Below are 12,355 nucleotides of genomic sequence, written 5' to 3'. Positions count from 1 at the left end.
ATTACAGCAAAATCCTTGCAAAACTTTACACATCAAAAATACAAGGAAAATAACTAAATATAAGTAAAATACATAGAATTTAAATTCAAAAGCATGACAAATAAGTCTTCATTCCAGAGTTATTACATATATGATTTAAATTAAATATTTTATGAAAATCTCATATCTCTAATGTATTTATTCTGTTCTTATTGTTTACTCCGATAAATATTTATATAAATCAAACGGAAAACTATTTTCATTAGCAAATCTTCTATATGTGAAGTGTTTTTGAATCATAAAATGTTACAAAAAAAATCTATTTTTCCTTTCTTTTCTAATATTTAAAATTCCTCATTTTTACATTTTTTTTAATAATAATTTTTCTTAAATGCCTGTAATATCTAACCGTTGAATAGTAAATTTTGTAAACAATATCCAATCGAAATATCTGTAATTTAAGAAAGAAAGCAAAAAATTAGAGAAGGCTATATATATCCTTATATCTAATTCGTGAGTCTCATATATATATATATATATATATTGAATCTTTGAAGAGCAAGAAGAAAGAAGAAGTAGTAGAGATGGAGTTTTGCAAGCAAATAGCAAGAGAATTAATTGTGAAGGAGATCAATAAACAAAACATGATGGTGGCAACACATTGGAGCAGCTCTTGGAGTTTCTTGATTCCCAAGGAATCAAACATTTGAATCACAAATCTTCTCTCATTGTGTATTAACAAGAATTACACTATATATTTACTCTGTTAGTTACCTACTCTGTTAGTTACCAAGAGTTAGTTAGGCCTTGCTTAGATATTATAGGTTGTTAGCTTGTTTGTACCGACTTTACTGGTACATAGGTTAGATGGTTCCCTGGTTTATAGGGATTGTTTTTCCTTTCTATATATAAACTATATCCCTTGTATTTCAGACTAATTCATTCAATAAAACACATTCTGTTCTTTTCCTTTTCCGCAATATGGTATCAGAGCAAGGAAGATATGCTTCCTTCCGATCCTAATTCTTCCGATCGTCTTCGCCGTGTCTTAGTCCTTCTTCTCCGGCAACGATCGTCGTCTGTATTGAAGGTGTTCATCTCTTCGTTGAACTCTTCATCGACAATTCCTTCTTCTCTGTTCTTCTAAGAATTCCTGTCCTCGTCACACCAACTTCAACATGTCGACAAGTGATCAAGAGACAAGAACTGAAGACGGAGCTTCTATCCAGATAAACAATGGCGAAAATCAGACTCAAATATCTGATGCAGAAATCAATGTGCAGACAAACAGATCAAGAAGTCAAATCGAAGATCCTTCTGATCCTTATTTCTTGCATCACGGAGACAATCCTGGGAATATTTTGGTATCCCAATTGTTAACTGGACAAGAAAATTATATTTCTTGGAGTAGAGCAATGGAGTTGGCGATTTCAGTCAAAAATAAATTGGGCTTCTTGAACGGTTCAATTTCTAAACCTCCTATCTCTAATCATGTTCTTTATAATGCTTGGATTCGTAATAACAACATTGTGATTTCTTGGATTATTAACTCGGTTTCTAAAGAAATTTCATCTAGCATCTTGTATGATGAATCGGCTTCAGCTATATGGAATGACCTCAGAGTGCGTTTTCAGCAAAGAAATGGAGCCCATATCTACAATCTTAGAAAAGATTTGATGAACTTGAAACAAGAATCGCAAACTGTGAGCATGTACTTTACTAAGCTCAAAACAGTTTGGGAACAACTATCCAATTTCAGACCAAATTGTACGTGCAATGGCTGTTCTTGCGGAGGGGTCAAGAAATTGCAAGAACACCACAATATGGAGTACATCATGTCTTTTCTAATGGGATTATCTGATCTCTATGCTCAAGTAAGAGGTAATATACTTGTCATGGATCCTATGCCTGAAATTAACCGAGTTTTTCATCTTGTTTCCCAAGAAGAAAATCAAAGGGGAGGACAGAACGCTACTGCAGATCCAAATACCAGCATGGCGTTTGCCTTTCAAGGAGAGAAGTCCACGGGCAAATCTGAACAATCTAAAGCTCAACAACCAAAACGTGGGAGACCCTTCTGCACACATTGCAATATGCACGGACATACCATTGAGAAATGCTATAAGATACACGGCTATCCACCGGGGTACAACAAATCAACAAAATCAAAAGATGTTGCAGCAAACCAATTTCATTCCACCACTGAAACCGGTTGCAGCAACACTGACAGCAACACTATACTTCCCCAGTTGACACCGAGCCAATATCAACAATTGCTCGGTCTCCTTGCTGCTCAAACCAGTAGCCAACTCCCTACAGACCCTGGTCCCTCAACAGGTAATCCTAGTATCGTGTTGTCTAATTGCAATCCTCTACCTAAAATCAATTCTTGGATTTTAGACTCTGGTGCAAATAGACATGTTTGTTCAGATCTAAGTTTCTTTCAAAATATCCATCCTATAAATCCTACTAAACTTATTTTGCCTAACAATAATCATCTTATGGTCAATAGAAGTGGAAATGTTCACATAAATGATCATCTCATTCTTCATGAAGTTCTTTATGTTCCCACTTTCAAATATAATATCATATCTGTAAGTTGTTTAACTCATGATGACAAGCACAAAGTGAAGTTTCTTGCTAATAAGTTTTACATACAGGAAATGTACACCAAGAAGATGATTGGCAAAGGTGATTCGGATGATGGTCTCTACATCTTGGATACCACTCCCGTCTCTATTAATGCTTTCACTTCTGCTGAAATTTGGCATAGACGATTAGGTCATTTGTCAAATAAATACTTGAATTTGCTTCAAAATTCCTTACAATGTAACACTAAGAATTTGCATAATACTGAACCTTGCTATATTTGTCCTCTTGCTAAACAAAAAAGACTTCCTTTTCCCAATAATGCAAATTTTACTTCTCATTGCTTTGATCTTATACATTGTGATGTTTGGGGCCCTTATCATATTACTTCTCATTCTAACCATAGATTTTTTCTTACTTTAGTTGATGATCACTCACGATTTACTTGGGTTTACCTCCTCAAGCAAAAATCTGATGTTCTTGCTATAATACCTGAATTCATTTCATATATACAAACTCAATATGGTTGCATCTTCAAAAGGTTTAGATCTGACAATGCCCCAGAATTAACCTTTAAAGAATTGTTTGCCAAACATGGTATTTTACATGATTTTACTTGCATTGAAACACCCGAACAAAACGCGGTGGCTGAAAGAAAGCATCAACACCTCCTTAATGTTGCAAGAGCTCTTTTTTTTCAATCAAGAGTGCCCATCAAATACTGGACCGAATGTCTCCTCACTGCAGTCTTTTTAATCAATCGCACCCCTACTCCGAACCTCAAAAATAAGTCACCATATGAGATTTTATTTGGTAAGTCACCTGAATATGACAACTTGAGGAGTTTCGGATGTCTTGCTTTTGCTTCAACCATTACATCTCACCGGACTAAATTTGAACCACGGGCAAGGACTTGTGTTTTCCTAGGCTATCCTAGAGGCGTCAAAGGTTACAAATTGTATGATTTAAATTCTAGGCAAATTTTTATTTCACGCAACGTGATTTTTCATGAACATGTCTATCCTTTTCACAAACTAAATTCTACTAACCATAATATTGATCCTTTCTTACCTCTTGTTGTTCCTAGCACACAAGTCACTCACACACATATTGATGATTTTCCTATGCAAGAAACGACCACTGTATCTTCTAACCCGATCTTGCAGGAAAATTCTGATGCACAACAAGCACCAAATACTGCAGAATTTTCTGCCAGTACACAGCAGCAGCCCCTTCCAGCACCAGAATTTGTGCCCACACCAGCACCCGTTGTTATGCCCACACCAGCTGCTACTGTCGACTCTACCCCAGAACCTGCTGCTTTGCCAAGAAAATCTACTCGTGTTTCTCGGCCTCCTAGTTACCTTAAAGATTTCGAGTGCTACAACTTGATACAGGACAAAACTTCTACAAACTATCCTATATCAAAGTTTCTTTCCTATTCTAAACTTTCTCACACTTACAAAGCTTTTATTCTTGCTGTTACTGCAGAATTTGAACCTCAAAATTACAAACAGGCTGTTCAATTCAAGAGATGGCTTCAAGCAATGGATGATGAACTATTGGCTCTCATCACAAATAACACCTGGACCGTGGTTCCTCTCCCACCCAACAAACGTGCAATCGGATGTCGTTGGGTATATAAAATCAAGTACAACAGTGATGGTAGCGTTGAGAGACTCAAAGCTCGTTTAGTTGCACAAGGCTACACCCAACAAGAAGGATTGGATTTTTTTGACACATTTTCCCCCGTTGCCAAAATGGTCACTTTCAAACTTCTCCTAGCCATTGTCACAATTAAACAATGGCACACCTTACAACTCGACATCAACAATGCGTTTCTAAATGGAGATTTAGACGAAGAAGTTTATATGCAAATTCCCCAAGGTCTCACCATTCCCTCATCTGTTACTGGAAACAACTTGGTTTGCAAGCTTCATAAATCCATTTATGGCCTTCGACAATCTTCCCGACAATGGTATAAAAAGCTCACTGAAGCTCTTTTGAAGGAAGGGTTCACCCAATCTCAAGCTGATTACACTCTTTTTACAAGAGGAACCCGAGATACCTTTGTGGTCCTTCTTGTCTATGTCGATGATATCATCCTCGCTGGTCCCAACCTTTCCATTTTACATGCTCTACAAGACTCTCTTCAAGCAAGATTCAAACTCAAAACCTTAGGTCCTCTAAAGTACTTCCTCGGTTTCGAAATTGCTAGAGCAACTACTGGTCTTTTCTTATCTCAGCGAAAGTATACTTTACAGCTACTTCATGACACGGGTTACACCAGCAGTAAACCCGCAAAGGCTCCTATGGACCCAAGAGAACGCCTCAATGATCAAGATGGTGACCTTCTTGACAATCCTTCTCAGTATAGACAACTGATTGGTCGCCTTCTTTACTTAACTCTATCACGGCCCGACATCACATTTGCCGTCAATTCTCTTAGCCAATACATGTCCAGCCCCCGCACCACACACTTAATGGCTGTACACCATCTGCTTCGATATTTAAAAGGTTCACCAGGCCAAGGCATTTTTTACTCCACCAACTCATCTCTACATCTTCGTGGCTTCTCCGACTCTGATTGGGCTACTTGTCCTACCACTCGCCGCTCAACCACGGGTTTCTGTATCTTCATTGGCGATTGTCTCATTTCCTGGAAAACCAAGAAGCAAGCCACTGTCTCCAAAAGTTCTGCTGAAGCAGAATACCGTGCCTTAGCCGCCACCACAAGTGAACTCACTTGGATCCAATATCTCCTCAAAGACTTACACATCGCACAACCATCACCCGCTTTCATCTATTGCGACAACCAATCCGCCATTCACATCGCCAACAACCCTACATTCCACGAGCGTACCAAACATATCGAGCTCGATTGCCATTTCATTCGAGAAAAGATTGCCAATTCAACAGTCCGTTTGATCCCTGTTAGCAGCACGCTTCAACTCGCGGATGCCTTCACCAAGCCACTGCCTTCTACTCTTCTTAACTCCCATTTGTCCAAGATGGCCATACACAATATATATGATCCATCTTGAGGGGGGGGTAACAAGAATTACACTATATATTTACTCTGTTAGTTACCTACTCTGTTAGTTACCAAGAGTTAGTTAGGCCTTGCTTAGATATTATAGGTTGTTAGCTTGTTTGTACCGACTTTACTGGTACATAGGTTAGATGGTTCCCTGGTTTATAGGGATTGTTTTTCCTTTCTATATATAAACTATATCCCTTGTATTTCAGACTAATTCATTCAATAAAACACATTTTGTTCTTTTCCTTTTCCGCAATATGTATCTTCTACTCTCCACCACCTCTGATGATAATAATGATGATGATCCAACAACTCCAAACCCTCTCTTTTCGGTTGCAAACGCCGACATAATATGAAGGGCGCTAGGCACCATAAATACCCTTTAACATTTCACTATAAAAATAGATAATTGTCCCACTTAAATTTTATTTCTGACTTTGGCCTTGATCACAATCTTTTAATCCAAAATGTTGTTTGTTATGTATATGTATAGGGTGATCAAGTTAAGAAAGATGTGAATTTGTTGGTGGAAAAAGAGACTAAAGGTTTGATCAAAGAAATTTTGTGTGAGAGAGAAAGATTGGGACCACCACTACTCTGTGTTGCAAATGCATTATATTTCAAAGGAGCATAGCACGAGTTTTACCTTCTCAACGAAAAAACAAGCCGACTATCTTTCATGAATGCTGGAATATCAAAGAGACATGATAGATTCGGAATACAAGATATGGTGAAAGAGAGTTTAATTCAGATCCGAATCGGTTGGCGCCTAAGTAAGACCGTTGATCTGGTATCGACCTCCTTCATCCAGCTTTGGATAATTTCATCTTGTATTGTGGAGCTTAGTTGGATCTTTTATGGCCTTATTGTGACCAAATAATGTTTTGAAGAGGTTAAATAGTGGTGTATTTCTGTACATGAACTAATTATATTGATAACAAGTTTGAGCTGTATAAAAGGCCACATTTGGTAATATGTGTTTTTGCTATTGTGTTAGAAGGAATAATAATACAAGTAAAGTACAACTCTTTTCTCTAACTAATTTAAAATCATAAGCTTACTTAAAAGCTAAACAATTTAAGTGATTATATTATATAAACAATTATATATTAAATATTATAAAACAACCATTACACTATACACGTGATTCACCATAGAAACTCTCAACTTATTTGGGGCACAGTCATCACTATAATAATAAACAAAAGAAAAAGATACAAGAACAAAAAAGGACCATTGAAGCCTAGTCCACTAACACAGTCACAGCCCCCTAATTATTATATTAAAAAGCAACAAAAAACTATCAATACCAGATTGATCACTGTGTGCTCAACTTGGGTTTTTACAATAGTGAAACTCACTAACACAGCTTTCTATATATAATCATATAATAAACAAACTATTGTCCTACTAATAATCATATAATATACATATCTGAATTAATTTCAAACGGCTTCCCTTCACTCTTGTTCATCAAACTAAATTCTTAGCTTGAATATAATTTGCTCTCTCTAAGTGTCTCCATTGGTTACCAAACATGGCTGTTGAACTAGTTGCTGGTGCTTTGCTATCTTCTTCACTTCAGGTAAATATATTAGCTTTTGTTCCTTAATTACTACTTTTTCTCAACAATGAAAATTGGCTGCTGATCTTTTACCTGTGCTCTACTTTCTGCTTCACTTCAGGTCTTGTTTGAACGATTGGCCTCTGTGGACATACCCCGGCTGTTCCAGGGAAAGAAAGTGATCTTGGATCAGCTAGATGAGCTGAACACTGTGTTGTTATCAGCTAATGTACTGCTCAATGATGCTGAGGAGAAGCAACTTCGAAACGATGAGGTTAGGAAGTGGCTGTTCAAGCTTCAAGATGTCATCTATCAAGCTGATGACTTGCTCGATAGGATTGACTATGAAGCTCTAAGATCCAAGCTCGAAGATGATCATCAGTCTGGAAGCAGTAGCGCCAGCAAGGTATTTAGCCAGATGAAATCTTTGTCATTTTTCATGTCTGAATTTGATAAATCTGTTAAGCTTGATTCCATGGAGATCCTTCGCAAGCTGAAGATTCTGGTTGATCAAAAGGATGCTCTTGGCCTGAGAGAATTAGGTGCACTCAACAAACCTTCAACAAGGCCGCTTGCTCCTTTGGTGGAGGAATCTGATGTTTATGGGAGGGATGCTGAAAAACAACTCATTGTTGATCTGTTGCTAACGGATGGTGTTGATGGTAGTAACAAGATTTCTGTGATCCCGATTGTCGGGATGGGTGGTGTGGGAAAAACCACTCTTGCACAACTTGTTTATGATGATGAAAGAGTTCAAAGTCATTTTGAGCTAAAAGTATGGGTTACTGTGTCAGATGAGTTTAACATTTCAAAGATAACAAAAGAGCTCTATGAAGGAGTCACTGGCCACAAATGCGATACTCAGAGCTCTGATGAACTAATCAGAAGGAGACTGAAGGAAGCATTGAAGGGGAAGAAGTTTTTGTTTGTTCACGACGATGTGTGGAACGAGTCTTATTCTTTGTGGGACAGTTTGAAGAGTTGTTTTGAGTCTGGAGCAAATGGAAGTAAAATTATTGTGACTACCCGAAGCACAGTTGTTGCCTCCACTATGGCCACTGGACGTGTTCATCATCTACAAACTTTGTTGGATGATGATTGTTGGAAATTATTTGTCAAACATGCATTTGGTAATAATTTTGATGAGAACAACTTTGAAGAGTTGCAAGCGGTTGGCAAAAAAATAGTGGGCAAGTGCAAAGGTCTTCCGTTGGCAATAAAATGTCTTGGTGGATTTTTACGTGGTGAACGAAATGCTGAAAAATGGGAGGACATACTCTATAGCGACACATGGGAGGAGTTGTACAAGAAGGAGGGTTCCATTCTTCCAGCTTTATGGTTGAGCTATCGTCACTTACCTACACATCTCAAGCAGTGCTTTGCCTATTGTTCCATATTTCCTAAAGATTATGAATTTAAAAGAGAAAAATTGATTTTGTTATGGATGGCTGAAGGGTTTCTGCCAATGGATACACAAAGTAAAAAGATGGAGGAATTTGGAAAGGAATACCTTGAAGATCTCTTATCAAGGTCCTTCTTTCAACATTCAAGTAGTAAGTGGAATGAATCCCAACTCCAAATGCATGACCTCGTACATGATCTAGCCATACTTGTATCAGGTGATTTTTGTTCCAGATTAGATTTGAGCAATGAGTTAATTAAATGTTCAACAAATGTTCGTCGTATGTCATTTAAGGGAAGCAATCAAAAACTTAACAAGCTTAGCAGCTTGAGTAAAGCTAGTTGTTTGCGTACCTTTATATTATTGCCATCTTGGATTCAAGAAAGACCAGTCTCTAAAAACTACTCAGTCCTCTTTGAGATCTTGCTTACAAAGGTAAGTTGTTTAAGAGTGCTTTCTTTAAGTTGGGCTTCTTTTAAGAAGTTACCTGATTCAATTGGTAGTTTGATACATTTAAGGTATTTGGATTTGTCCAGTACTAAAATTGAAGAGTTACCTGATTCAGTTTGCAGTCTGTACAATTTACAAACTTTATTGCTTTCACGGTGTGAAAAGCTTACTCAGTTACCAAAGAAAATGGGAAGCTTGATCAAGTTGCGTTACTTAGATATTAAAGGTGTACCTCTGAAAGAGTTGCCAAAAGGAATCAATGAGATGAAATACTTGCACATCTTACCAAAAGTAGTATTGTGTGACAAGCATAACGATGATGTATTTAAAATTACAGAGTTAGCAGATGCTGAACATCTATGTAGAGAGCTTGAGATTTCTGGCCTGGAAAATATTAATGATGCAATGGAGGCTTCAAAGGCTAATTTAAAGGTTAAGAAGGACCTTAAGACACTAACTTTGAGGTGGAACAATGATGTTGGGGTTGATAGTTCGAAAAAGGAACTAGATGTACTTGAAGCACTTCGACCCCATACAAACTTGGAGGATCTTGAGATTGAAAGTTATAGAGGTACAACATTCTCGAACTGGATTACTGATTATGCGTTTTCTAATTTAGTATCAATCAGTTTGAAAGATTGTAAAAGCTGCTGGTTTTTGCCACCACTCGGACGACTACCTTCTTTGAAAGATCTCACAATTGAAGGATGTGATAGTGTGCTGTCAATCGGTGATGAGATTGATAGCTGTGGTCCTCTATTCAGTTGTTTAGAAAGTTTAAGTATAAAATATATGTTGATGTGGAAAGAATGGTCATTTGGTAATGAAGCTATTCTTGAAGAAGGTCAAATATTATTCCCTCGTCTTAAAAAACTGAGTCTGTATAAATGTCCAAGGCTTAACATTGGCTTGCCTTGTTACCTTCCATCATTAGTACATCTAGCTATCTATGACTGTGAGGAAATGGAGGTTTTGCTTCCGAGAACTATTCAACAGACTGTCATAGCCCCACTATCTCTTATGGAGATAGTAGATTGTCCTGTGTTGGAGTCACTTCTAGATTGGGGATCACACTCCGTAGTAGAGGAGATTTGGCTATGGAGAACAAAAGCTCTTTTTGAGAACCGTAGTAAATGGGATCTACAGAGACTCTCATGTTTGAGATTGTTAAATATCAATGGATGGGAAGATGAATCGTTTCCTGAGGAAGGGCTCCTTCCTATCACTCTTGATGCAGTTGGAATCCAACATTGTAGCAACCTTGAAACCCTCAACGGAAAGGCCTTTCAACAACTCACATCCCTCACTCACTTATATATTAGTAATTGTGAAAGGCTGCGGTGCTTGCCAGAAGAAGGGCTGCCTGCTTCCCTTTCTAAATTAGATATACTGGATTGTCCTTTGGTAAAGCAACGGTGTGAGAAAGGAGGAGAAGATTGGCCTAAGATTCAACACATCGAAGATGTATTTTTGTATTCATCATGCATGTAGTTGGAAAATCAGGTATTAATGAACCTCTCTCTCTCTCTCTCTCTCTCTACACATCTGATATATGATTTAAACAAAATCTTTTATTTTATTCAATGGCATCTATACATGATGATGATGTATTCTTAATTAGTGCTGTTTGTTTTAATCTTCTTAACATTCTTGTGCTGAGGTAATTATGTGATAAGATCTCTGAAAATCTCAGCCAAGAACCCTCACAAACACACCAGAACTCTTACTTTTATTTTTCAAAACACTAGCCTATGTCCAACACAATACAAGAATACAAGATAACAGTAGCTAATTCGAGATAGCCACTCTCCCAAGAGTCCAAAACTCCTTATTACCGCTCCTAATCACTTATTTATACTAATAGAAACAAAACATATCACTAATACAACTCAACTAATTGAAACCTCACATGAGTGAACCTTATGGGAGGTCTATCATTATGAGTCTGACTACGGCTTGACATGACAAGGTACTTTATTTATACTTTACTAGGAAATTTGGTAACGAGGGTCAATGAGGTGACTGGTAAGCATGGCCGAGATTGAAGCAGGAGCATATTTATGAGGAAATTAATATGGTTTTTTATTAACAAGGAATATATAGTTGAATGAGATATGTTTCATGTGTTTGTATCTCTATGAATGACTTTGGTTATTATGCTAAGTAGAGTTGCCTTTGTAATCATATTTAATCATTAAGGTTATTTGCATACTCATAATTCATAGTTTAATACATGTGTTTTAGGATAGTAATCAAGTCCCCTCTTATTCTTAACAGATTTTGATATTGATGGTTGGAATGTGTCTTATTCTTTGTGGGACACTTTGAAGAGTTGTTTCGAGTCTGGAGCAAACGGAAGTAAACTTAGTGGGACGATGATCTTTGGCAATTTATTAGTCAAACATGCTTTTGGTAACAACACTGATCTAAATGAAAACCAAAATCATAAGATTCATATCAATGCAGAACGTTTGCCATGGTTCCATGACTAGAAATTTTGCTGCATATAAACACGAGCAATAACTCTTTTGCAATACTTATCTTTTTTTTTTGTTACTTATCTTTCATCAAATTCTGTTCTTCTTCTATAGTTACGAAATCTCCAGACTTTTCATACAAGTTTGCATTGACTTAACAAGCTATTAGCCTTTTTCGGTTAAGTTTTACTTTTGCAAGTTACTCTCTGAATTTAAACTTTCGTAGCTCATTTTGTTGCACTATTGTGACTTTTGTTCTTCTTTTCTGTTTTTTTTTTTCAACAACTCACATCCCTCACTTATTGATTAAAAATTGTAGAAGGCTGTGGTGTTGCCAGAAGATGGGCTGCCTACATCTCTTACTCGTTTAATAATCGAAGAGTGTCCTTTAGTAAAGCAAACTGTGTGAGAAAGAGAAAGGAGAAGATTGGCCTAAGATTCAACACATTAAATTAGTATGGTTGGATGGTGAACTTATCACTTAAATGGTATGTTTAGGTAATTTGTAAATAATAAGGGTACATTAAATTCAGTTTTATTTATCATCATACCAACTAATCATCTAAAAATCAAATTCATTTTCAGTCTTCTAACTGATCGCATGTGCAGAACTGATTCTAGTATTGTACCCTGAAATTGGACAAAGTACCTTATATTAGTGTTTCTTTTATCTGATCAAATGACTTTTGGAGGTTACTGTGCAATGCAGATTGGATAGTGGAGATATCAGATGTACGAAGAGTGCGTCAAGAACATCATAGAAATGCAAGATCGATACAAGGACCGGTGGGATGATGCTTATTACTGGGACGGAATCAATACCATCAATTTGTAATTCTCATGCATAGGCTAGC

General features: G+C 37.0%; 1 protein-coding gene across 1 annotated transcript; it reads left to right on the top strand.

Annotated features, from left to right (window-relative positions):
- Nucleotides 1-6,718: 6,718 nt before the first annotated feature.
- Nucleotides 6,719-11,435, top strand: LOC133035557 (putative disease resistance RPP13-like protein 1). Its single transcript, XM_061111405.1, has 3 exons — nucleotides 6,719-7,193; nucleotides 7,294-10,527; nucleotides 11,302-11,435. The coding sequence occupies exons 1-2, from the start codon at nucleotides 7,146-7,148 to the stop codon at nucleotides 10,513-10,515; spliced, it is 3,270 nt and encodes a 1,089-aa protein (XP_060967388.1). The 5' UTR covers nucleotides 6,719-7,145; the 3' UTR covers nucleotides 10,516-10,527; nucleotides 11,302-11,435.
- Nucleotides 11,436-12,355: the final 920 nt, after the last annotated feature.

The sequence above is a fragment of the Cannabis sativa genome, chromosome 3, assembly GCF_029168945.1.
Source record: "Cannabis sativa cultivar Pink pepper isolate KNU-18-1 chromosome 3, ASM2916894v1, whole genome shotgun sequence".
Classification (NCBI taxonomy): domain Eukaryota; kingdom Viridiplantae; phylum Streptophyta; class Magnoliopsida; order Rosales; family Cannabaceae; genus Cannabis; species Cannabis sativa.
This window is presented reverse-complemented; position numbering and strand designations above follow the sequence as displayed.